The sequence below is a fragment of the Xenopus laevis genome, chromosome 8L (assembly GCF_017654675.1).
Source record: "Xenopus laevis strain J_2021 chromosome 8L, Xenopus_laevis_v10.1, whole genome shotgun sequence".
NCBI lineage: Eukaryota > Metazoa > Chordata > Amphibia > Anura > Pipidae > Xenopus > Xenopus laevis.
In genome coordinates, this window is record NC_054385.1 from 11,480,135 (window position 1) to 11,505,168 (window position 25,034).

Sequence of the window (25,034 nt, forward strand, 5' to 3'; positions counted from 1 at the left end):
CCTCCCAAGAGGACCCTTGTTAGCCCTGGGAATGCAGGTATGAGATCCATAATCCAAAAACCTGTTAAAACAGAATTCTCAATTACGAGAAGGCCGTCTTCCATTGACTCCAATTATTAATCATTAAAATTTTAAACAATTAACTAATAGAACAATACCTTGTACTTGATCCCCAGCTAAGATATAAATAATCCTATTGGGTTTCATACATTTTTGTAGATTTAAGGTATAGATACAAATTAGGGAAAGACCTTTTATCTGGAGAACCTCCGCTCCCAAGCATTCTTGATACCTGTTTCTATGTGCAGCTTTGAGTAAGAGGACACACTTGTTACAGTATTCAGATTTATTGTTCATAAAAAAACACCAGCTGAAGACTCTTGTCTTCTCTTTAACATTAGCAGATTTGAAATGATATTTACAATAAAAGGCACATAACATCTGTGTTACTAACAATGTGACACTTCAATACAGATACAGTGCAAAAGAGCATACGTTTTGGGCCGGCATTGAAAATGGGCAGCCATGTTTGTTTTTGAGTCGCAATAAACTGGCTGACCAACTACTTCAGTACTGACCCATTACAAGGTTTGTGAGCAGAGATGAATTCATGGGTAGGGTTTTTAACTAGAGAGCATATTTAAAAACATTCATTGTTCACATTACACCATAAAAGGGCAAAAAGACAGGCTTTTGATCTTATTCAACAAAATCTACACCAGCTGGTGTGCCATGGACCTTTTTATCTTTCCAATCTAAGTTTTCCTGTGGTAGCCAGACTTAGAAAAATCATTTATATACAGAGGCAATATCCAACTACAGGTTCTTATGAGTGGTTAATAAAACAGATGTCAGCAGGATTCAGTTTGCATTGTAGGGTCTAATCCCAATGTCCAGTCCATAGTGTTCTCAAGAGTTACTGTATACAATCCATAACGTGTATCTGTAGGGTGTCCATATCTGGTGCTTTGTAAAAGCACTTGGGGCAGCTGAAGTCTGGAGGTTCTACCTCGGGTTGGAAGGGCATGGCGGATGGAAGAGGGTACAGGGATGGGCCTAGAAAAACATAGCATGTTAGCAGTAATTGCACTGTTTGTGGGGAATATACGTTGCTGCAGGAGGGTTGCAAGACTTACCATGGGGCAAGGTGGGACGTAGGGTATCTGAGTGCCTGTTCCTCATCTCATCAATCATTGCCCTGTCACACAAAAAACAGTTAGAAAATAATAACACAAAAACAAACCCACACCATCCTTGTTATGAGCTTCAGACCTATTGCTCAACCTTTCTCGCAGTAGCTCATTCAACTGTTCCTGCAGCCTCTCCTTCTCTGCGTGCAGCTTCTCTCGTGCTTTTCGCTCAGCTAGAAAGTCTGCCCGGTATATCTCCACCTGTTTCGGGACATTGCACCGCTTATCAGCATCTTTATATAGTATGAGCTGGCAGCTATCAGCAGGTGTATATGCCTCACCTGGGCTTTCAGCACTGGTACGGTGTCTAAATCAGCCCTCTGCTTCTCTGCCTCGTCCTTTAATTTATCTATCAGTTCTTGTTTGGCAACTAGAGCTTCTTCCGCCTCTTGAAGCTGCTGCTTCAACTCCTGGATCTGCATGTCCACTCCCTGAATGTAAAGGGTAACTGTCAGATATATCTATGCATCCAAACTATAGTGAATGCTTAATAACTTGTGCAACATTGCCTACAGTTAGATCACCTTTTAAAATTTCCTTTGCATTTTTACACCAAAATCTAGCCAGTTACAGGAGAATTCCAACTGCCAGGTAATGGCCTTTGAAGCACACAGAGGCGCAAGCAGCCCCAATAAATATGGACGGTCTACAGCAGAAATTGGACAATTCTTATTTTTTATCTACTTATCCAGGCAAGAATCATTCTATTGAGTGTAACTGGAAGGTAGTATCCAACTAATAAACCAGTAGTAACTCCTTTTATCTAGTCAATGCACATCCATCTCTATGCACAGTTGTAGACAGGCCTGCATTGCAACTTACCTTGGTGTGCTTCTCCTGCTGCATGCTTAATTTGATGTGTGTGTCGTATTCCTGGAAGAGCTTGTGATAGGCCACCTGAAGTTGTGCCAGTTTCCTCCTATTGAGAGAGTGGCGTCAGGAAGATAAGTGCATGCCCGGTCAGCTGCGGAGGGAACTAGCTAGGTCTGAGTCGTTGGCATAACCAGACAGATAATGACTGCCAGGTCAGTGAATGAGTCCCAAGTAAATTATATAGAGGAATGTGAACATTTGCTTTAAGAAAGGAACAATTCTTTCCTGACCCCAAAACCGCAATTCAACTAGTCGCTAGATACTATAAATATTAATATTAGAATGCCTTAGCAAGTGAAGTAATTTGCAGGCCAGTGACATCACTGCAGGCTATTTTAACAGGCCATCTGAAATACCAGGCTCTGCTTTTATAACCAGGCATCTAATAACCCTCCTGCTTTTATAACCAGGCCATCTAATAACCAGCATAATAACCCTCCTGCTTTTATAACCAGGCCATCTAATAAAACCCTCCTGCTTTTATAACCAGGCCATCTAATAACCTCCTGCTTTTAAACCAGCTTAATACCTCCTGCTTTTATAACCAAGCCAGTTAATGACCCTCCTGCTTTTATAACCAGGCCATCTTTTAACCCTCCTGCTTTTATAACCAGGCCATCTAATAACCCTCCTGCTTTTATAACCAGGCCATCTAATAACCCTCCTGCTTTTATAACCAGGCCATCTAATAACCTTCCTGCTTTTATAACCAAGCCAGTTAATGACCCTCCTGCTTTTATAACCAGGCCATCTAATAACCCTCCTGCTTTTAAAACCAGGCCGTCTAATAACCCTCCTGCTTTTATAACCATGCCATCTAATAACCCTCCTGCTTTTATAACCATGCCATCTAATAACCTTCCTGCTTTTATAACCAAGCCAGTTAATGACCCTCAGGCTAACTAGGCTAGTCAAGAACCCCACGGCAATTACAACTAGGCCGCTTATGACCCTCTGGAAATTAAAAGCAGGCCAGCTAATGAACAAGCCTGTTCTTACTTCTCGTCTGTGGCATTTTGCCTCTCCACTTTCAGTGCCGTTTCCAGATTCTGCGCTTGCATCATTCGTTGGTCCAGTTGCACAACCTGTTGCTTCACTTGTGCTTCCCACACCTTCTTCTCCTCCAGGGTGTTACGGAGGCTGCAGAGAGAAGTCAAACCCAGTTACACAAGCTGCTCCCAAAAGTATAGACCAGATCTCTCAAAGTGTCAGGGTATCTCACACACACAGTACTGCTGATTTTAAAGGGGCAGTGACACATTTTTTTAGTTAGAGCCTTCCCAACAGGAGGAAGATACGACACCATGAAGAGCGCCAATCAAGATCGCCATACATAGGTGTAAAGAAGACCACTTCAGAGGCACAGGGCTCAAATCAGGTCTGCACAAATGCCCATGAGCAACAGTTTGAAAATTGCTGCCCTCTTCTCCTGGGTGACCATTCCAGGCATTAATCACCAGTTCTGGTGCACTAACCTGTCCTCCACTTTTCTCTTTTCCTGCAGGCAGATCTCCAGACTTGTCTGACTCTCTTTTAGCTCCCCCAATAGAGAAGTCACCTGGGCTTTCACTGAATTCCTTTCATCAGACAGTTGCTGCAAGATGAAAACCAATAAATTGTATACAGCTAAACATGACATTTACCTATAAAATCAATATACTAATACTATATCTAGACCTTGCTATATGCAGTCTGGCTTTAGCAGTATAAGTACTGTCCCAACATGTTCTTAGCTTATTATCTGCTATAGATGTTCATCAGCCAGATTACATTTATGATGAGTGGGTTTGGGGGGACATAAAATATCTTAAAAACAGAAAACTGGCCCATGGCATACCAACTGGGCAGCCATATACCACCAGAACCTGAGTTCATGTCCATACACCAGTATTCTTATATCTTAAAGGAGAATTCAACTCTTTAAGGTTGAATTCTCCTTTAAGGTAGCCAAACTAGGTACTAATCAAAGTGGACTAATCATTTACGGTTAGGCAGTTAATATAATTTTTATTTTTCTACCAAACTAAATCCAAATGGTGGATTCATTATTATCTGAAAATGATGTATTTTTGGATAAAAGTGTGTTAATGGCAAATACTGGACACAGAAAAAAAAACGCTACAAATATCCACATATATCATGAATAGGGTTGCCACCTGGCAGGTAAAAATGAGGGCTGATCACATTGTTATTAATAGGGAAAAAAGAAATATATAGGAAGGACGGTATTTTTTTCCAGAAAAGGTGGCAACCCTAATCATGGAAATCTTACCTCCAGCTGTGCTTGCAGGCTTTGCAGTTGCTTTTGCGATTCCTCCCCTTTTTCAACCACCTGGTGCCTAAGCTTAGACACTTCCTCTTGCAGGTCTGCAATCTGCTGCAGGAACTGAGTATTCCTGTATTGGGGAGAAGAGATATTTAAGCGGTGATACCTGTCAACAAACCAGTGGAAGGAGTCCCTAATATATATTTAGCTACCAACCTGGCTTCAGCTTCTTGCAGTTTCTTCTGGAATTCTTGCTCTGTTCTATGGTTCCTGAAATAAACACAGGCTATTAACTGCTGCTTTGCCAGTTCACACAGTTAGCAACCTGTTCCATTTCTTATGTCAGACTCACCGGTCCACAGTTCCTTGCAGGGTTTCACTTTCTGTACAAACTTCCCTGTTAACAGGTTCTTTCTGTAGAAAAGGAAAGCGGGAGATTATGAGAAAGCATGGAAAAGAGTCTCAAGAAGAGAGAGACTGGACAGCAGAGCAAAAAGTCTCTTGTAAAAAAAACACCAACTAAATCAATGTAGGACAGGTTTGCACTTTGATACTAGATAAGCCTGTGAATGGAAACTGATCAAGACCATCACCTTAATCCCTGCGCTTGTCACATAAGTGATTGGAGGTTTGTGTATCTCACCTGCTTGTTTCGGGCTGGCCCCTCGTCATCTGGCACAATCTGCCTGATTGTCTCACAGGTACTGTGGGTCAGGGTTTCACATGAGGACAAAGAGCTCCCTGGGGTGGCGTAATCCTAACGACAGACACAGTGGAGCGGTCACACAGGGGCCAAGCCGAGGAGTCCGGCAGTGCAGAACTAACTGAGTATGCAATGGGCCTAGCCAGCTTGTAATGCATTTGGTTCCATCCAAGGGAGAAACCCTATAGCCAATTACTACAGAATTCCCAACAGGTAATAAGGCACTGTACCAGATAACCTAAAATTGCTTTATTTATAACCCAGGCCAGCACTTCTGCTAGCCCATGGTACTTTCCATCAGAACACTTATTCCATCCTCTTTTATTCTCCCTGGGCACCATGAGTCTAGCTAACACAAGAATTCAGCAAGAAAAGGGAATGCAGTGGTAACTGGAAATTTATGGGCCCCAGAGTATTTCTTCCTGTGGCAAGTTAAAGGGATTCTATCATGATTTTTATGATGTAGTTTTTATTTCTAAATTACACTGCCAATAATTCACTCTACCATATAACATTTCTTTCCTGAACCAGCAAGTGTATTTAGTTGTAATATTGGTGTGTAGGTGCATCTCAGGTAATTTTGCCTGGTCATGTGCTTTCAGAAAGAGCCGGCACTTTAGGATGGAACTGCTTTCTGGCAGGCTGTGGTTTCTTGTACTCAATGTAATTGAATGTGTCTCAGTGGGACCTGGATTTTACTATTGAGTGCTGTTCTTAGATCTACCAGGCAGCTGTTATCTTGTGTTAGGGAACTGCTATCTAGTTACCTTCCCATTGTTCTGTTGTTTGGCTGCTGGCGGGGAAAGGGAGGGGGGTGATATCTCTCCAACTTGCAGTAAAGAGTGAGTGAAGTTTATCAGAGCACAAGTCACATGACTGGGGCAGCTGGGAAACTGACAATATGTCTAGGCTCATGTCAGATTTCAAAATTAAATATAACAAAATCTGTTTGCTCTTTTGAGAAACGGATTCAGTGCAGAATTCTGCTGGAGCAGCACTATTAACTGATGTGTTTTGGAAAAAAAAAAAACTTTTTTTTCCCCATGACCGTATCAGTTTCTAGGGAAACTTATCTCCCAGAGGTGGGCCAGCAATACACATGGAACAGACAAACCATAGATTGGGTTTAATGTTCAGTGCTGTGTCCTGAGCCTACCCATTCCATCAGGAGTGTTGCCTCTGTTGGCCAGTCGACTGTAGTTTGCTCCTTCAGGCAATTCTGTCGATTCTGGTAAATATCAGAGGGGCTGCTGTAAGACTTCATAGTCACTATTTATTGTTTGGGTTTCTGTGTACTTGAAACATCAGAGCCTATTTTGAATCTCAGCCCGGACCTGTGCTCCATCTCCAGTCAAGCTGCCCCTCTGGCCCTGGCCTTATTCTAGATCAAAGCTGAAATTTGGTGTATTCCATTTAAACGTAAGGCTTAGGACTGAAGCAGCCTGTTCTGCTGCCTAAACATTGTCGCTAGTGAGAGCAAGAAGTACCTGTTCACCATATGCTTTCCTCTGAAGTCTCTGGTCAGTCAATATAGTATTCTCGGACTGCCTCTGCTCTGGAGTCTCTTGAATCTCTGCTGCCTGCTTCATGGCTTCCTCCAGCTGACACTGCAGGGAGTTGCGTTCGCTTGTAAGTCTCAGCACCAGGTTCCGAGCCTCGCCAAACTTGTACGTGATGAACTCTCTCTCCTTTCTCTGGGATTCCTGAAACTCCAGCAGCTCACTGTGACCTTTGCGTAACATCTTGTTGCTCTGCTCTAGAGCACCTGCCATGGGGCCAAATAATAAAGAAATCCACTGAAGAAACATTTAACAGGCAGCTTCACCTTTAGGGTAGTGGTAGACGAGGCTACTGGGGGAGATTAGTCGCCCAGTGACAAATTGCCTTTTTTTCGGGTGACTAATCTCCCCTAAATGCCTTCCCGCAGGCTAGAATGTAAATAGCCGACGGGATGGCACTCGGAAAGCTTCATTTTCTGAAGTCGCCTCACTTTTGGGCAACTTCGGAAAGCTAAAGCAATCTGAGTGCCATTCTGCCGGCGATTTACATCACAGATTTCTAACCTGTTAATGAACTGATGAGTTTGATAATACAAGGTGGGCTAAAGCAAAACAGTCCGAAGACCTCTGCCTTATATGCAGCAAGCTTGAAAATCCGGTGAAGAACAGCAGAAAAGTCAGGCTGTAGAATATATTTTGGATCATTGAAGACCTCAGCTTTAAGTTGCATGGAAAAGCAACCCATGTGACACTGTTCTGACAGATACGCGTTATATAATAGATATCAGAGCAAGCTTTGCCTTTAGATCTAAGTGGGTGTTTGAACTTGTAGGTTTGACAAGATGTAAAGTGAAACCATCTTGTACTACTTCTGCCGTCCTTTTATAATACCACCACCTTGTCCTGCAGTTGGCTTTCATACTCTGCTTCTACTGAAAAACTGCTGACCTAAACAATCTCAAAACGCAGCCATGGGTTGGTCACCCTACTGTCAGAACCCAAAGGGGAATTATCCCTCTGAAACAAAACCTGGTGTGTACGTCCCCAGATACTCCTGGGCTACCCAGGTACCATAAAACTATGCCAACAACCAGGGTAGTTCTGGCAACATCGTTTATGAGCTGTACAAGCAGGAAATAAGAGATCCAAGGACACTGCTATAATGGATTTTTTATTTGTTCATGGCTGGCTGAGATTTATGATGGATTTTATTGCCTTTCATTGCACTACTAAACTGTTTATGCTTAGCGAATATTATTTGCAGAGAAAATAGCACACTCAGAGCTACATTCATTTCAGTGTGAATATAATCCGACAGTGCCAGGTAGCAGAACTACAACTTCCAGTATTCTGGAGGTGGAAGATTGACGAATGCTGGGAAATGAAGTTTTGTAACACTGGCACACTTTTCTCATATTCCTGAGCTATCTACCTAGAATTCTCTGTGCAATTTGTTGAGGACAGAGGTTGAGTACCCACGGAATACCAAGTAACTCTGAGGTACCCAACTAAGATGCAATATTGGTCCCTCCCCTGTGGTTTGGGCAATTCTTATTTTCTTGCTCTGCAGGAAACTAGAAATGACATCATCATGGACCGGAAGTGATGTCACTTCTAGTTTCGTGGGTCCTGGGTCAGAAGGTAAGTTTAGTCTTTGCTCTGCATAAACCTAGAAGTGACATCATCATAAACCAGAAGTGATGTCACTTCTAGTTTCGTGGATCCTGGGTCAGAAGATAAGTTTAGTCTTTGCGGTCCTGGTCAGGAGCGGTTCTTGGTAGGGGGATGTATTGGGCTGGTCGGGTTACTGGTCAGTGGATCTAGGTCTGCCCAACTGGACCCATGCAGGAATTTAGTTGAGGGAATGTGGAAGGTAGGGACATGGGCATGGCTTATTTACTGCAGTTCTGGGTTGGACCTAAATATTTGTTTCTTCAGCCCCTCCTCCCTTTCCTTGAGTTCTCCAGTGATTTTACTGCCTAGAGGCAATAGAGTTGCAGGTCAGTGGTTGCGTTGCAAGCAGAAGCTGGTACCTTTGCAATGGTGTATTCCTGTGTGTAGCACGGAGCACCATGTAGAGTCAGACGTAAAAAAATTGAATACTTTATTCATCCATTAAAATCAGTACAAAACAAGTGTGTACAGAGTGTTGCCTGTAATGCAGGGAACAATTATAATTGATATATATACATTTTACTTTATTATTGTTTTGATTTATTTGTAAATTTTACATTAGATGTATCTTTTGAGATGTTAAAATAATGGATACACTGTAAGGTAGATTTATTTCGATTTGTACTGTTGCAATATTGTGATACTATGTGTGTTCTATCAATTGATACATTTTATATGCTTTCTTGATATGCATTAGTTAGGTGCTTTTTTTTTTTTTAAGCCAGGGGCCCCCAACCTTTTTTACCCATGAGCAACATTCAAATGTAAAAAGAGTTGGAAAGCAACACAAGCATTAAAAATTCCCTTGGGGTAACAAATAAGGGTTGTGATTGGCTATTTGGTAGCCCCTATGTGGACTGGCAGCCTACGGAGGCTCTACTTGGCACTGTAAGTTTTTATGCAATTAAAACTTGCTTCCAAGCCTGGAATTCAAAAATAAGCCCCTGATTTGAAGACACTGGAAGCAACATCCAAGGGGTTGGAGTGCAACATGTTGCTCACGAGCTACTGGTTGGGGATCACTGTTTTAAGCCCTAAGGATATGTTGTGGTTATTTAATGGGTTAATGATTTTATGGGAGGGTACTTCTGTCGATTTAAAAGTCTTGATTGAGTAGGAACCATTAAGCTTTTGAGAAAGTGGCCAGAAGGGCTACGAAACACGTCAAGCTTAATGGTTCCCTGCATTACAGGCAACATTCCGTACACACATTTTTTGTACTGAATTTAATGGATGAATAAAGTATTTGATTTTTTACGTCTGACTCTACGTGGTGCTCCATGCTACACACAGGAATACTTAGTTTCGATGCTATCCGGAGCAGCTTCACGTGAGCAGCACACATACAGTCTATTATCGGGGTGCTCCCTAGGGCCAATTTTGTTCGGTGATTACCTTTGCAATAGTGGACAGAATGTAGGAGTCAGGTGTAGGTCTGTGTGTGGGAGGCACAAAGTGGAACTACTTTATACATCAACCACTGAGTATTAGACTGTAAGTTTTGAAGGACAGTTTTCACCATGCCTCCAAGAATTTCCAAAAACTCACCTACTGACACTTAGAACAGGGCAACAACCTGTGGCTACTAACCTCTGAGGTCATGGTTTTCCGCCCATATCCGCTGAAAGGCTTCGTTATTGGTCAGTTCAGGAGGAAGAACTTCAGGTTTCCCCAGGGATGTGTCCCCTGTAACCCCCTCACACAGGTTGTAGTCGGTGGCGGGGTTCTCAGTGGGCTGCACCATTTCCGCTGTCTGCGCTTGCGCATTCATTCACTGCAGCCCAATCTCGTCAGTCTATTCACCTGGGGGGGAAAGAGGTGCAACAAACTTTCATTGAAAAGATGGACGGCTTAAAACAATGAGCAGATTCTGCAAACCGTGAAACATGCACTGATTCCTAACTTGTCAGTTTAAAGTCTCTTTAACATTTTAGGGCCACTAACTGAAAATATACATTCATTAAAAATGGGGAGGCAGCCCTGTGCCATAAGTGGCATATGTGATATGGTCACTTCTCTATTGTTCCGTTCATTTGGGCCGACAGCCCAAGGGGTTGAAGCAGAAGAAAATGAAGAGGAACATGAGCTACTCCACGTCCACATCTTCCGACGCACCATACACTGGCTGGCAGTGGTCGCAAGATTTTGTTGGTAAGTTTATGACCAGCTTAAAGTATATACTTTCCAGAGGCAACATGATTAATTAAACAAAACATTTCCTAAAGTAGTGCACTTCCTCCAGTGGCGTAACTAGATATTACTGGGCCCCACAGCAAATTATTTTTCATGCCCCCAAAATGTCTAGAGATTGACCTGTTTTACCAATATTTATTGAAACTGTATATGAATTAGGGTATCGTGGGGCCCCTATACCTCCTGGGCCCCCCTGCAGCCACAGGGTCTGCTTCCTCTGTAGTTACACCCCTGACTTCTTCATCAGAGCAGATTTCACTTTCAAATAGGTCAGTGTAAGACACGCCGGGAGACAGCATCAGTCACTTACCTCCCGGCGCATCTCTCCTCGTCTGTTGGCTTGCAGGCGCATAAGTCACGTGTCCTGGCCAAACGCAAATGACACTGGCATCTTTTCGCCAGCACTTGATGCTCGAGTTTTGAGCTTCATGACGTCATTTTTCCACCCCGGATTTGAATTTTGCCGCCAATTCCTTTTTAAAAGGCCCTGTCCATTGTAACAGTGCCCGAGCTGGCTTCTGTTTACAGATCCTGCTGAAGCGTGTGTTTTCCACTTGATTACTCTGGTTTTTTACTTTTTTCCTGCCTTGACCCGTTTGACTAAGTTTTTTGCCTAATCCTAAACGGTACCTCATTTCGGACTGGTTTCTACCAAAACACACTTATCTCCCGTTGGTTCCGCAGCAGAAAGCCCGTCGGTGAACACCGGAATCCACAGAGATATCCATTGTGCGTCCGAGTGTACCCACCGTCTCCGAAAAGGTTCCTGATTGACGAGTATGTTACAGTCAGTTCTCAGAATGGCTTCCCTTGAGAGGCAGCTTTCTGTATCTAATGTCTTGCCCAGACATCATCAATGTGGGGTCTACCACAACCCTGGTAACTTAATTAAGGAAATACCCATCAGCACCCATCCCGCAAGTGATGATTTCTTAAATTGCTAAATAATGGTATGCATGATGGGGAGGGGGTCTAATGCTGTGTCACCAGCGTTGGTAGACCACAACCTACTTTTCAGAACCACTAGCCTTGCTCTTAACTGGATGTGTAACAAAAAGTATTTTCTCCAATAAGTAGGGAGACCTGCTCTTTTGAAAAGATGTACAGCGATATAGTTCATATTAGCGCTGCATGGTGTGGGCCAAACCTTGCAGTTCAGGTGGGTCGGGCCAAAATAAACAAGAAAATAAAGGGAACCATCACTCCTGTTGAAGGTTATTTCCCACTGCAGGGCAGGAGTGCTCTGCAACTAGGCTTGGGAATCCAGAGCACACAGTGGAAAGCAACACAGGCGCAGGGAGAACATACAAACTCCTTGCACATGCAGCCCTGGCTGGAATTGAGCCACCATTGTTTTCAACCGAGCTTTTAATATTTCTTATTGGTGAACTGGACCCAGGAACCCAACAAAGTGAAAGCAAAAGTATTTCCGCAGTATCAGGATTTCTAGAAATGAGCAGCATGAGTGCAATGAATAAGGCGTGGGCTGAACATACTTCTTGCCTATTGTTTTAATAAGGAAAATGTTGGTTTTTTTTTGGTATTTCGTGAGCTAAACAGGGAAACTAAAGCTACGCTATGTTTGGTTCTTCCCCTACATAATGGCCTGCTGGTGACAAAACAATCACAACAAAGGGTAAAGGGACGGGGCTGTATACTGGTAATCTAATTATCTGCCTTGCAAGGACCAAACCACTGAATGCATTTGTGATAGTTGCTTAAAATTCTATTCTTTCATTAGGAAAATGTAATTTTGGGGGTTTACACCCCCATTCAGCAGTTCAATTTTTTTTTCCATATTAAATCTGTTCACTAAAGTGGCTTTTGATGTACAGGCTACAAAGGCATTTGGGGAAACTGAGCTTCAGAGACTGAATTCAATAATAATAATATACAGCGGTGGAAATTCCCACTAGTTTATGACACAAGGGAAAATCCAAAGGACCAGTAAAAAATGTTCCCCTGTCAAGGCTAGTTATTTGGTACAACCAGACCGGTGACTTGCAGTTACTTATATGCAGCACTAATAACAATGTATAAGAACATAAAACAGTTACAGAAGCCCGTCCATATACCAAAAGTAAATAAGATACGGTTCAAGAGAAACAACGACAAATCATAGGGACAAGGCAAAGCTCCTTTCTGATGACATCATATTGTACGAGGGCCAATATCCAGCCGATGTTATTATACAGAATAAGGAAGTGACTGTGAATTTTAATAGAGATAAGAAGGATTCAGTGACTAATGTTTGGGGATCCGAGGGAAATGATATTGGTAGAACGTGGGATTAAAGGGCAACTAAAGATCAGAATATTATTACTACCATTCTTTAATTATACAACGCCTGCAAATTCCGCAGCATGTAATATTCATAATGAATGTGTGTATCACCACAACACCAGGGTTAATCCATGCTTCCCATTGTGCCAGTTCTTTTCTTCCTTGCAGATAGTGTCTTGGCTGGAATCAAACCCAGGACCCCAGTGCTGAATGAGAGCAAACGCTACCCCTATAGTTAATAGATATAATTTTGTATGAATGCATAATAGCCACCTATCTTTGTGCCCTGGGCATAATACACGTGAACTCCGGGGCATCATACCTGAAGTGAAGAAGCATATTAGGAAGGAGGCTGTAATCTAACATATAGATGTTGGTCTTGAGAAACTGCACAGCAGCTCCGTGCCCTTATTAAACACTACAACAATTTTACTAAAAAATAAAAGGGGTGGCTCCCCTTTAAAGGGGTTGTTCACCTTCAAACAACTACCGGTAGTTGTTTTCAGATAGATCACCAGAAATAAACTACTTTCTCCAATTGCTCTCTATTTTCTATGTGTCACCGTTTTTCTAATATTGAAATATAAAGTGTCATTTTTCACCTTCTAAAGCTGCTCTGGGAGGGGGGGGGGTCGCTGACCCTGTAAACTTTTCTAAATGGATTCATTTAGTTGATACATTTCTTATCTTTGTCCCTGCTGAGCAGAATCCATGAGTTTCATTAAAGGGGTGGTTCACCTTTAAGTTATGTTATAGAATGGCTATTTCTAAGCAACTTTTCAATTGGTCTTCATTATTTATTTTTTAATAGTTTTTGAATTATTTGCCTTCTTCTTCTTCTGACTCTTTCCAGCTTTCAAATGGGGGTCACTGACCCCATTTAAAAAACAAATGAGCTGTAATTCTACCAATTCACTGTTATTGTTACTTTTGTTACTCCTCTTTCTGTTCAGGCCTCTCCTATTCATATTCCTGTCTCTTATTCAAATCAATGCATGGTTGCTAGGGTAATCTGGGCCCTATCAACAAGACTGCTTAAATAGCAAACTGGAGAGCTGCTGAAACTAAAAAAAAACACAAATAATATAAAATAAAAACCAATTGTAAATTGTCTCAGACTATCACTCTCTACATCATACTAACAATTAATTTAAAGGAGAACTAAACCCTAAAAATTTTAAATACTGAACTTTTTGCACCAGCCTAAAGTTCCAGTTTGTCAATAGCAGCAATGATCCAGGACTTCAAACTTGTCACAGGGGGTCACCATCTTGGAAAGTGTCTGTGACACTCACATGCTCAGTGGGCTCTGAGCGGCTGTTGAGAAGCTAAGCTTAGGGGTCGTCACTAATTATCCAACAGAAAATGAGCTTCCCCTGTAATATAAACTGATTCTACAGGGCTGATTATTAAATTTTGATGCTAATTGCACCGGTTTCTGTGCTGCCATGTAGTAATTATTTGTATTAATTACTAATCAGCCTTATATTGTGACATTTCTATTCTATGTGTACTGTATATTGTGAGTGGGTCCCTAAGCTCAGTAAGTGACAGCAGCACAGAGCATGTGCAGTGAATCAGCAGAAAAGAAGATGGGAAGCTACTTGGGCATCTTTGGAGACACATCTTTACTGCTAAAGGGCTGTGGTTGCCTGGGGCTCATAAAGAAGCCCAAATCATCATTTCTAACCTACTTCTTTAGTTTATTTTTCCTTGTCGAACAACCGCTTTAACCAGAATTCTGGGGTTTTCCAGATAACAGATCTTTCCGTAATTTGGATGTTCATACTTTTAGTCTACTAAAATAAGTTTTAAACATGAACAAAACCCAGTAGGATTGTTTTGCTTTTAATAATTCTGTAAGTTCTGGGAAATGCCAGAGGGGTTACTGTAAATTGCCACAGTCAGTCACTATTATTATTGGGCTACTGGGGGGGCCTCTGTGTATCTGAAATGCCAGGGCCTATTTTGTATCCCAGACCAGAGAGAAGAGATGAAACTCAAGGATCACACTGTCAGGATGTTCTATTCTCTGCACTGCTGGTTGTGACTACTGAAAGCTGCCTATGAGTCTATAAAGCGATACATAGAGTTTCCCATGGCAATGACACACAACGTTAACATGTTGAAGTCACGTCTATGGCTAAGTTGCTTTGGAGAGAGCAGATCCTTATCTATAGGGATAACACAAGTTGACCTACTGTGCAGTCAGGCTTAGGGTCGCCACTCAGCGTCTCAGGGTCCAAGATCCTCCGCCCATTCCGTGAATAAAAATGAAACTGGAGCATAGACACTTACCTAATTGTTTTTGTATCGCTTCCGGGTTTGCTCTTCCGCAGATCCTCCGCCCCAGGAAATGAGGCTTCACAATGTTTGACAGCAACGTCGGAAGTGGGGCAGCGTCGCTAAACCGGAAATGGAGCATTGGCTGATTGGATTGGATCAGAAAAAAAAACCATGTAAGCGATATAATGTGCTAAGCTCTCCTGATGGCGACCTTCGGCAACATCTCCCCGTTTGATTGGCTGTCTTTAGCTTTTCTCCTCTGTGATTGGCGCGCCGTGCGCACGAGGCGCACCTCATGGCGGTGTATGATGCGAGTCACGCCCATGTGCTGGCCGAGTCCTTCTCTGATTGGTGGCGCGGCTCTGGGGCTGGGCGTAACGCTACTGAAGTAGGCAGAGATGGGGAGCAGTCCCAGTGTGGGTGAGTGAGGGCTTGCTCTCTCACCTAGTGTCTCTGTTCCACCGCTAGAAAAAATTGTTTGTGTGGAAACCTGCTCTATGTGTTTTGTCTTAGATGTAGCATGTGGGGATTGCGGCAACATGAGTAGCACGCTGCATGTCTACGCGCATGCGTCTTACACACTTACTATTTTACCTCAACGAACAGATAAAACAAACCTGACGTTTAAAGCTTGACATAAACGATTATATCTATGTGTGTGTGAGAGGAATAATGTAGAGTAAACACGTAGCAGGAGCATTTCTACGTATTTTACGACGGGCCGTATTCTGAAGACGTTGCAGTGCCTTGTGGCGCAACTGACGTCATTAAGCAGGGATTCTAACTAATGACGTCACCAGGCACTTCTAATACTACATTGGACAGTTTATTCATGGCTCTTGTGCATGTTTTCACCTATAGTGGCGTGGGCAAGTAGTATTATAATACATATTGTACATGATTCATAGGCCTAGTTGTGAATGGCTCCCAATTTCCAGGGACAATGGCAGTTGCTGACCAATTGCATAGTAGCATGTCACTATTCCAGTGATATAAAGCAATTCCCCCTCGCTTCAATCCCCTGCAGAGCCTCTCGAAACCCTAGAAGTCCAACGCTGAGGTCCCGGGAGAGGAAGATATACGGCGGCTGCCAGTGGTGTAACTAGATATTACTGGGCCCCATAGCAAATTCATTTTCAGGCCCCAATTTACCAGTATTTATTGAAATTGTAAATTAATTAGGCCCCCCTATATCTCCTGGGCCCCCCCTGCAGCCACAGAGTCTGCTTCCTCTGTAGTTACGCCACTGTTTGCTGCACTACTCCATTTAGGCAAGGTGCAGGGCCAAGTAGTATCCCCAAGGTCGGACTGAGGGCCCCCTGAGCCCCGACCCTGCCGCAAATCTCCCTCTAGACCGCAGCCACTTTCGGCATGCCCTCCCCTCGCACACGATCATGCACATGCGAGTACCAGGCTTTGACGAGACCAGGCCCAGAGACACATTGCGGCAGCAAGGACAGGGAGTGGATCTGGGCCGGTGGGGCCCACCGGGTTTTTTCCCGACTCCTTGCTGGCCCACTCTGACCCGGAGTATCCCCTTCAGTGCCAATATTACTTGTAAGCATGCATTGAATCCACTATTTTGGATTTGGCTGTATCCAACGTTGGAGCTCTTGGTGTTCGTGAAAGATTCGACCGTATCCTACTTTGCATATGCAAATTAGGGGTGGGAAGGGGAACAATTTTTTTTTGTTTTGGGACAAAAAGTCACGTGATTTCCCTCCCCACCTCTATTTTGCATATGCAAATTAGGATTTGGTTCAGATAGGCAGAAGGATTCGGCCGAATCTTGCTGAAAAAGACTGAATCCTGGATTTGGTGCATCCCAAATTAGTTGACCTGGCTCACGCTGTATAGGGGTGCATGGGTGGTTAGGCTCATGAGAGGGGAAGGTAGGATTCTGCATGAGACTGTTGCGGTATAAAGGGGTTTATTTCTCCTTTACCAGAATTTCATCACAATATCACTAGTCAAAGGAAAAGGTTTTCCCTATTCACAGAATGAAGCCATTTGAGGGGTCCAGTAGTGATGTGCAGGCCAGCTGAGTTTCGGGCACTTATTCTTTGTGGGTCACAGGCAGGTTCAGGTTGAATTCTTCCACCAATCTCACCCACGGTCTTACTATGTTCCACTTTTGCCCACTTTGACCTCACTAAATCAGGCACAGGCTGGGAGCGGCCAGATTAGTGTCGGGTCAACTAGGGTCCAGCCCCAACAATTAGGGATCATTTGTCCATACAGCATGGTGCAGCAATGGTTAGCAACGCTCCCTTACAGTACTGGGGTCCTAGGTTCATTACCAGGCAGGGTATCTGCAAGGACTTTTCCTACTTTGTTATGGGTTTCCTCCTACACCTAGGGTTGCCGCCTTTTCTGGAAAAAAATACCGGCCTTCCTATATATTTATATTTTTTCCCTATTAATAGTAAAAGTAAGTAAAATACCGGGCAGGTGGCAACCCGACCTACACCCCAAAATCATACAAACAGGTTAATTGGCTCCTGATAAAATTCACCTTTGTATGTGTGATGGGGAATTAAATTCTTGGGACATTAGCAGAGAGTACGCTGAGATGAATAGGAGGGAGATGTATTGGGTAGAGCAGTGGAATGCTCAGTTTGGGAGGGATTTCAGGAAGGGGAGTGGTTAAACTTGTATAGTAGGCTGGGTGTCCCTAGACAGTGGCCTGCCTCCATGTTCCGCCCTATCAGACAAACGCAATGCTTCTGGCATCTCTAAACCAGAAACACACACAGAGCACTGACATCTCGAGGCAGAAGCTAAACTTGATTCCCCTGGGTCGGCAGAGCATCTCCTCAGTGAGTAACCAAACTATAATGCAATCATAGGGGATGTCTCCATCTTGGGAGGGCACAGCTGGGTCTTGTTTCACTTTACTAAAAGGAAACCCCTTTCTTTTTCTAAATGAAGGCGCTGTGTGTTTGTACATTTATGACTGGCATGTTTACTGTAATGCTGTTGTCCTAGGAAAGAACTGTTGACATTTCCAAAAATGTCAATAGCTTGAGCTTTATACGGGCAAGTCATGGGTTCCTCCTAAAATCTACTGAAGCCAAACTAAAGTGAGTAAATAATATGCTGGTACCAGGGCATCACGCTGACACCCTAAAACCACTCCTTTTAAAACCAAACACCTATAACAATCACATGTCGAGTTGCTATGCATTCAGCAGGGCTGCATAGTAACCAGCACAGCATGCTGCATGTATCTAAACTCTTTTCTAATTGGCCATGCAAGTTGATTTATAACATGTCTGGTTTTAAATGGGGTGATTGGATTCTGATAATAATGGTTAGTTTGCAAATGACTTATACAATATAAAGTGACCCTAGGATGTGGACTACGATCCAGTGGTTCTCCTGCTGTTTTTACACTACAAATCCCAGCATGCCCAGTTATCTGTCGCTGGCTGCTGTTTTCCTGCTAATGCTGCGAACAGCAGAAAACTGGGCATGCTGGGATTTGTAGTGTAGAAACAACAGAGGGCTTACTAGGTTGCAATTCCCATCCTAGTGTTTGTGAAATGGTCGCTTCATTCTGTGTAATGCATTCGTGAATTACCCATTATTAACTTTTGTATTATTTTTGGGGTTTTGCCTTCTGAAACAGCACAAGCATTTGAACATCTTTACCCCCCATCCCCGGCAACTTATTCCTTAGGTACTGGCACCACTGGAGCAAAGGCATCTTATTATTTTCTGCTGGGGTCATCAAGTGATACTGATATTAGCTGGTAAAGAGAACACTCGGTTCTTTATGTTGCTGAACTACAAATTAGCGACTCGGGCCAAGGCTAGACTGTTATTCATCTGGAGTCTTCCACATTGTTTCAAAAGTCAGAATTAGCAGGGCAGAGAATAGCTAGGGACAGGCGGATGCCGCATTCAAAACCAAAACTTTGAATCCATTAAACATGTTAACAAATGGATATCGGAAAGTTACTTAGAATTTTTTTTTTTTTTTTTTACATTATTTTTAATAACAATGTTTCAGTATAATTGTCACATTTTCAGATAGCGTGTACAAAAACTAAATTCCAGCATTTATATAACCACATATAACCGATCAAAGCTGTCCATTGCAATTGTACTGTTATTCATACAAAATCCTGAAATCAGAAGTAACTAAATAATTAAAGGAATACTGAAAAATTACAAAACTGTGTATGAAAAAGCAGAACTAGGTAAAAAAAAAGAAGATATTCCTCTCATGATATCGCCAGTTTCTGTAAAACATTTGGACAGTACGTTTAATTTTCTATTGGGTAGAATAACTTTTTTTTTTTTATTGAATATTTATTGGGTTATCACATCCAATACAGACCAAAACACCTTTTATTTCATTAGATTGCGTGCGTTTACTTCCCCTTTAAGCCATGTTACAGATCAGAAGGCAAGTTACCGGGTAACAGTGATTACATTGTGTGCAACCCTTGCATAACTGGATCCTTTCCCATAATAGGAATGGATTATCCTGGACATGCCATTGATCCGGTGGAGCAGGCAGAAACATTATCCCTATTTACAGTCGCCTGTATAGATCTGCTGCAGCCAAGGGAAGGAAGGTTATCTGGAAACCCGTTATCCAGAAAACTCTGAATTACGTAATGGCCTCCCATAGACTCCATTGTATCCAAATAATTCAAATTAGTTTTAATGATTTCCCTTTTCTCTGTAATAATAACAGTAGCTTGTACTTGATCCCAACTAAGATATAATGAATCCTTATTGGAAGCAAAACCAGCCTATTGGGTTTATTTAATGTTTACGTGATTTTCTAGTAGACTTAAGAGGGCACATTTACTGAAGGACGACGATTCGTCAGCGTTACCGGTTTTAGACACTTTGCCGTTTTTACTAACGGGCACAGGCGTAATTTCGCTAGTGAAAGACTCAGACGCTAGCGCTCATTTGCGTTCTATCGCCAGGCGTATTTTCTCTATGGGAATGGACGTTAATCCGCAAATTCACTAAGATGCAGATTTTACTGAATGTAAAAGGTCTTCGCTCAGACCAGGCGAAGTTCATTGGAGTGCATAGATCTTCCTCAATCTTCTGTTACTTACATCATATTTTTAGTGGAAAAAGTCCCAAAAAACGCTGGGGTCATTTCCTTTTTTCAGAGTGATAGCCTGCAAAAGTGCTTAAATTTTTTTTTGGGTAAGCGGGTTCCCTCATACATTTTCTAACATATGGAATATAAACTATACAGTGGGCTCATGTGTAGGGCTTTATAACAACTCTATTTTATTTATTAAGGTTCCCTAGACTTGCGTGATGTATTTGCTGCAACATATACGTTCATTCAACTTTATAATTTCCCGCCGTATGCAAATTAGCCTGAGCGTAGACCTCTAACGAAGTTGCGCTAGGATTTGCTTGCATTGCGAAGTAACGCTATAGAAAATTCGCCAGCGTTCGGCGCCCTGGACACATTTTAGTAAATTAGCATTGTCTGAGAAAATTTTTGCCTGGTTAAGTGTTTTTCGCCGCTTAGTAAATTTACTCCAAAGGTAGGAAGATCCAAATTACATAAAGATCCGTTATCTGGAAAGCCCCAGGTCCCGAGCATTCTGGATAACAAGTCCCATACCTTTTCTTGCTACACCTTAGGGGTGATGGATATTTCTCCTTTGTGTTAAGCTAAATTAATGAAGAGAAGATGATCTGTACATGATATTATGCAACAAGGGGAGCCTTCTCTATAGCATTGTTAGTGTTGGGTCCAGGGTCTGGCTCAGCAGGTTCCAGCAGGGAAGGGGTTACATTGTCAAAGTTATTAGTAGCCAGGTAAGTAGTTAAACACTGATTTACTGCGGGATTCCAGCTAGGAAGGGTGTTACATTTGCTGTATCATGCTGACTGTACTTCATCCTTTGTGTTTGCATGCCTGTGTTGGTTGCAGAGTGGGCTGGATGGATTTTGACAGTCTCGCTCTCCTCTCTGTTTAGAGAATGTGAACCTGTCAAGCTCTTCCACCCAGCCCTTTTGTACTCCCTCTCTTTTCTGCTACAGCGTGCCCCATGTTTGCATAACTTGCCCAATGTATGGCTTGCCTCTTTATCCCATGTGATATATGCCAAAAAGTAAAGAACACCTTATCAAAGATAACATTAAAAGAATGACTTTTAAGAAACTTTTAGACAGATAATAAAATAATTCAAAAAGTATAAAAAAAATAGACCAATTGAAACATTGCTTAGAATAAGCTAATCTATAACATACTAAACCCTTAAAGAATCCCTGCTATTGGCTCACAGGAGCCAATAAATCAGCGAGTTTGAGGGTACAGCTTATTGTTGCGTGGAACATGCTTGCATTTATATGTAGTATGACTTAGAGCTGCCATATTGCTATTATCGGCTCAAGCATATTTTACAGACTGCAGCAAAAGAACATCACCCACTAAAATGTATATTCTATGTATACATATGCCCAAAGTTTTATTATATATATATATATATATATATATATATATATATATATATATATATATATATATAATATATATATATATATATATATATATTATATATATATATATATATATGGGAAACTATCGCGAAAATGAAAATGTTCATCTCTTTCTCTTCATTCTGTCTTCATGCAGCAGTTGGGTGTCAGATAATCATTGACCATTAGATCTGATATATCTTATAGGGCGGCTTCCTTTCCTAGCAGATGTATTCGAGCTCACTCAAATAACTGATTCCATTACAAACAAAATGTAACAAAATAACTGCCTTTTGCACAAATTCTGCATATAGAGAGACAGGATTTCTCTAGGCAAAAGGAGTATATTATAGATATATTGGAGCATTCATCTGACACCCAACTCCTGAATGAAGACAGAATGAGGAGAAACAGATGCTGAGAGAGGAATAGTGAAGATGAACTTGATTATTTCAGAAACACTACAGAATTTTTAATGGATTATATTTAGAAAGTTTCTTATTTCAGTATGCTGAAGCTTATATTAAAAGTTTATTTTCGTGATGGTTCCCCTTTAAGAACTAGGCATGCCCCCTGTCTCATTAGGGATACACCGAATCCAGGATTCGGTTCGGGATTCGGCCGAATCCTTCTGCCGGGCTGAACCAAATCCTAATTTGCATATGCAAATTAGGGGTGGGGAGTGAAATCATGTGACTTTTTGTCATAAAACAAGGAAGTAAAAAATGTTTTCCCCCTTCTAACCCCTAATTTGCATATTCAGATTAGGTTCAGTTTTCGGCCGAATCTTTCGTGAAGGATTCAGGGGTTCGGTGATTCCAAAATAGTGGATTCGGTGCATCCCTGGTCTTAATGACTATTTCCTTGTTTAGAGGGTAGTTTTATTTATGGGGACCCGTTATTGGGTCACAAGTTAAGGATCCCTGGTCTAATAGCAGCAGCCTGTCATATGTATAACCACAGATGTATAAATGCACCGATCTAGGATGGATAATACAAGTTTCTTTTGATGTTGTGGGGTGTCTGAACGCTCTGTACAGTGCACAACCTTCTACAGTCCCTTGTGTGCTCCTTCCATGCTTGTCTTTGTAAATAATTATCAGGATTGCCTAGTAACCGCTGTGTCTCTCTACAGAGAGCAAGATGAGTGAAGCCCACGAGCAAGTACACCTCAGTCGGTTGGAGGTGTGCGGAATGATGAGGGAAGAACTTTTAAGCGAACAAGAGTTCCACCAGTCTGAGACGCACATATTCATTGTCGTTGGAGCTTCGGTAAGTGAATCTGCACTCCGCTTTATTGTCATTCCCCTATTGGGAAAGCAACTTGACAAAGCCTTGGCAACTCACCAGACCAGTTTATTAGGGACCCACAAACCCAGCCTGGTTGTAATGACTGCCCAGCCAGAATAGTAGCAGCATAGTAAAGAATTAGGTATGGGCATTTGCACATAAAAAAAAAATAATATATATATATATATATATATAAATACTAACAATTCACAGAATACAGCACCAGTGTAGATGTGTACAGAGCTAGTGCACCTTTTATTTTGTCATTCTTTTGTGGTAACTGAGTGCTAGGAGTAAAATCATCTGGGGTGCTTAAAGGACAAGGAAAGTTAAACTAAAGGAGTAAGCTAGAAATGTTGTACATTATGTTTTGGGCTTCTGTACCAGCCCCAGGCAATTAAAGCCTTTTAGCAGAAAAGATCTGTGTCCCCAAAGATGCCCTAGTAGCTCCCCATCTTCTTTTCTGCTGATTCACTGCACATGCTCTGTGCTGCTGTCACTTACTGAGCTTAGGGACCCACTCACAATATACAGTACACATAGAATAGAAATGTCACAATATAAGGCTTATTAGTAATTAATACAGATAATTACTACATGGCAGCACAGAAACCAGTGCAATTAGCACCCGAATTTAATAATCAGCCCTGTAGCATCAGCTTATATTACAGACCAGCAAGCACTCCGGAAACCTCTTGTAGTAAGTAAAAGTTATTGCTTTATTTCAAAATACATTAAAACCATTGCATCCTGACGCGTTTCGTATCTAAGCGATACGTAGTCATAGGCATATCATTATGCCTATGACTACGTATCGCTTAGATACGAAACGGGTTCGGGGCGATGCACCCGGACCACTTGAGACGTCGGGTGAGTGCTTTTCCTTCATTTACTTGAGACTCTACATCACAATCTTCATTTATGTGATTGACCTGGGGTTTTTACACCTAGGTCACTGCTGTTACCGGGTGAGATATTTCCCATTACTCATCCAGCGAACATATCCAGTAGCAATTTGCAATTTGTATTAGGACTGTGCAGCTGTTATCTTTTCACTTGTTTATATTACAGACCAACCTCATTTTCTGCTGGATAATTAGTGACAACCCCTAAGCTTAGCTTCTCAACAGCTGCTCAGAGCCAACTGAGCATGTGAGTGTCACAGACACTTTCCAAGATGGTGACCCCCTGTGACAAGTTTGAAGTCCTGGATCATTGCTGCTATTGACAAGCTGAAACTTTAGGCTGGTGCAATAAGTTCAGTATATAAAACATGGCATTTTTAACCCTATTCATTTTTAGGGTTTAGTTCTTCTTTGTGCATATGTCTTGTAGTTGCAATTTTCCAAAAAAACACACGAAAGCAACAATGTGTTTTTTTTCCTGTAATAATGTCTGTTATTGCACGGCAAGGGCAAGCTGACAGTCCATTCCACTCCAAAATTACACCTCCCAGCATCCCACCAATAGCTGAGGGACAGTAAATAGGAGTGGACGTATAACTGACCACCGCCATAACAGCATGTGTAAAGATAAAAGAATTGATGGATAACTGGTTGCTTGCAGAGAATGGTGGTAGTTTACACCTGTAAGATCAGCTGAATTGGTGCTGAATACTTAGTGGGCAGCATGAAGCTTGGCAGAGCAAGCACACTAGCAGCAGCAAAGAACTAAGTGACAGAGGATGGGAGGTAAGTACAACAGGGGAATTACACAGTAGCACCAGGAATTAAGCAAAGGGAGAACTGACAGCCAAGATGAGTCAGACACTAGTATTATATTATATTTAAATATCACTGCCTCCGGGGCAAAACCTTATTTAAAGGAGAAGGAAAGGCTTCGTGCACTTGGGTGATTGTATTGACTAACCTAAAACCCTGCGCCAGTGCTCCTATCAAAATACGAAATTGGCAGCACTCCCTATTGAGGTATAAAACCGCCTTTATTCTTTCACATATAACATGGCAACAGCAGCAGTGCTCCTATCAGCAGAAAACACGGAGCAATCCTCTTCCGTCTTCTTCTTTCTTCAAATTTCCTGGGGCAGTCGCATGCGCAGTTGAACAAAATAGCTGACTTTTTAGTTAAAGTTTGGCTTTTTGTTCCAACACGCAGCCGCGCAAAGAAAGAGGAAGACAGAAGAGGATCGTTCAATGGTGCTCACTGGTATAACCCCCGGCCGGTGCAGTTTTCTGCTGATAGGAGCACCGGCCCAGGGTTTCAGGTAAGTCAATACAATCACTTGGAGGTGCATAACATTTGGCACCCCCAAGTGCACAAAGCCTTTCCTTCTCCTTTAAGGC

The 25,034-nt window shown here is 42.2% G+C and overlaps 2 protein-coding genes across 7 annotated transcripts in view; one reads left to right on the top strand and one right to left on the bottom strand.

Annotated features, from left to right (window-relative positions):
• Nucleotides 1-331: 331 nt before the first annotated feature.
• Nucleotides 332-15,139, bottom strand: ikbkg.L (inhibitor of nuclear factor kappa B kinase subunit gamma L homeolog). 5 transcript variants are annotated; one of them, XM_041572174.1, is made up of 14 exons: nt 14,980-15,139; nt 9,796-10,008; nt 6,520-6,797; nt 4,973-5,086; nt 4,682-4,743; nt 4,546-4,599; nt 4,336-4,459; nt 3,539-3,657; nt 3,063-3,203; nt 2,013-2,109; nt 1,472-1,621; nt 1,285-1,391; nt 1,137-1,198; nt 332-1,056 (listed from the first exon to the last, which is right to left on the bottom strand). In XM_041572174.1, the coding sequence occupies exons 2-14, from the start codon at nt 9,974-9,976 to the stop codon at nt 917-919; spliced, it is 1,629 nt and encodes a 542-aa protein (XP_041428108.1). In that variant the 5' UTR covers nt 9,977-10,008; nt 14,980-15,139; the 3' UTR covers nt 332-916.
• A 98-nt stretch (nt 15,140-15,237) lies between these two features.
• Nucleotides 15,238-25,034, top strand: part of g6pd.L (glucose-6-phosphate dehydrogenase L homeolog) — a 28,143-nt gene continuing 18,346 nt past the window's right edge. The window contains exons 1-2 of one of the 2 annotated variants that reach the window (XM_041571902.1): nt 15,238-15,387; nt 22,577-22,713. In XM_041571902.1, the coding sequence (XP_041427836.1) occupies nt 15,366-15,387; nt 22,577-22,713 (159 nt within the window). In that variant the 5' untranslated portion in view covers nt 15,238-15,365. 2 annotated transcript variants of the gene reach the window in all.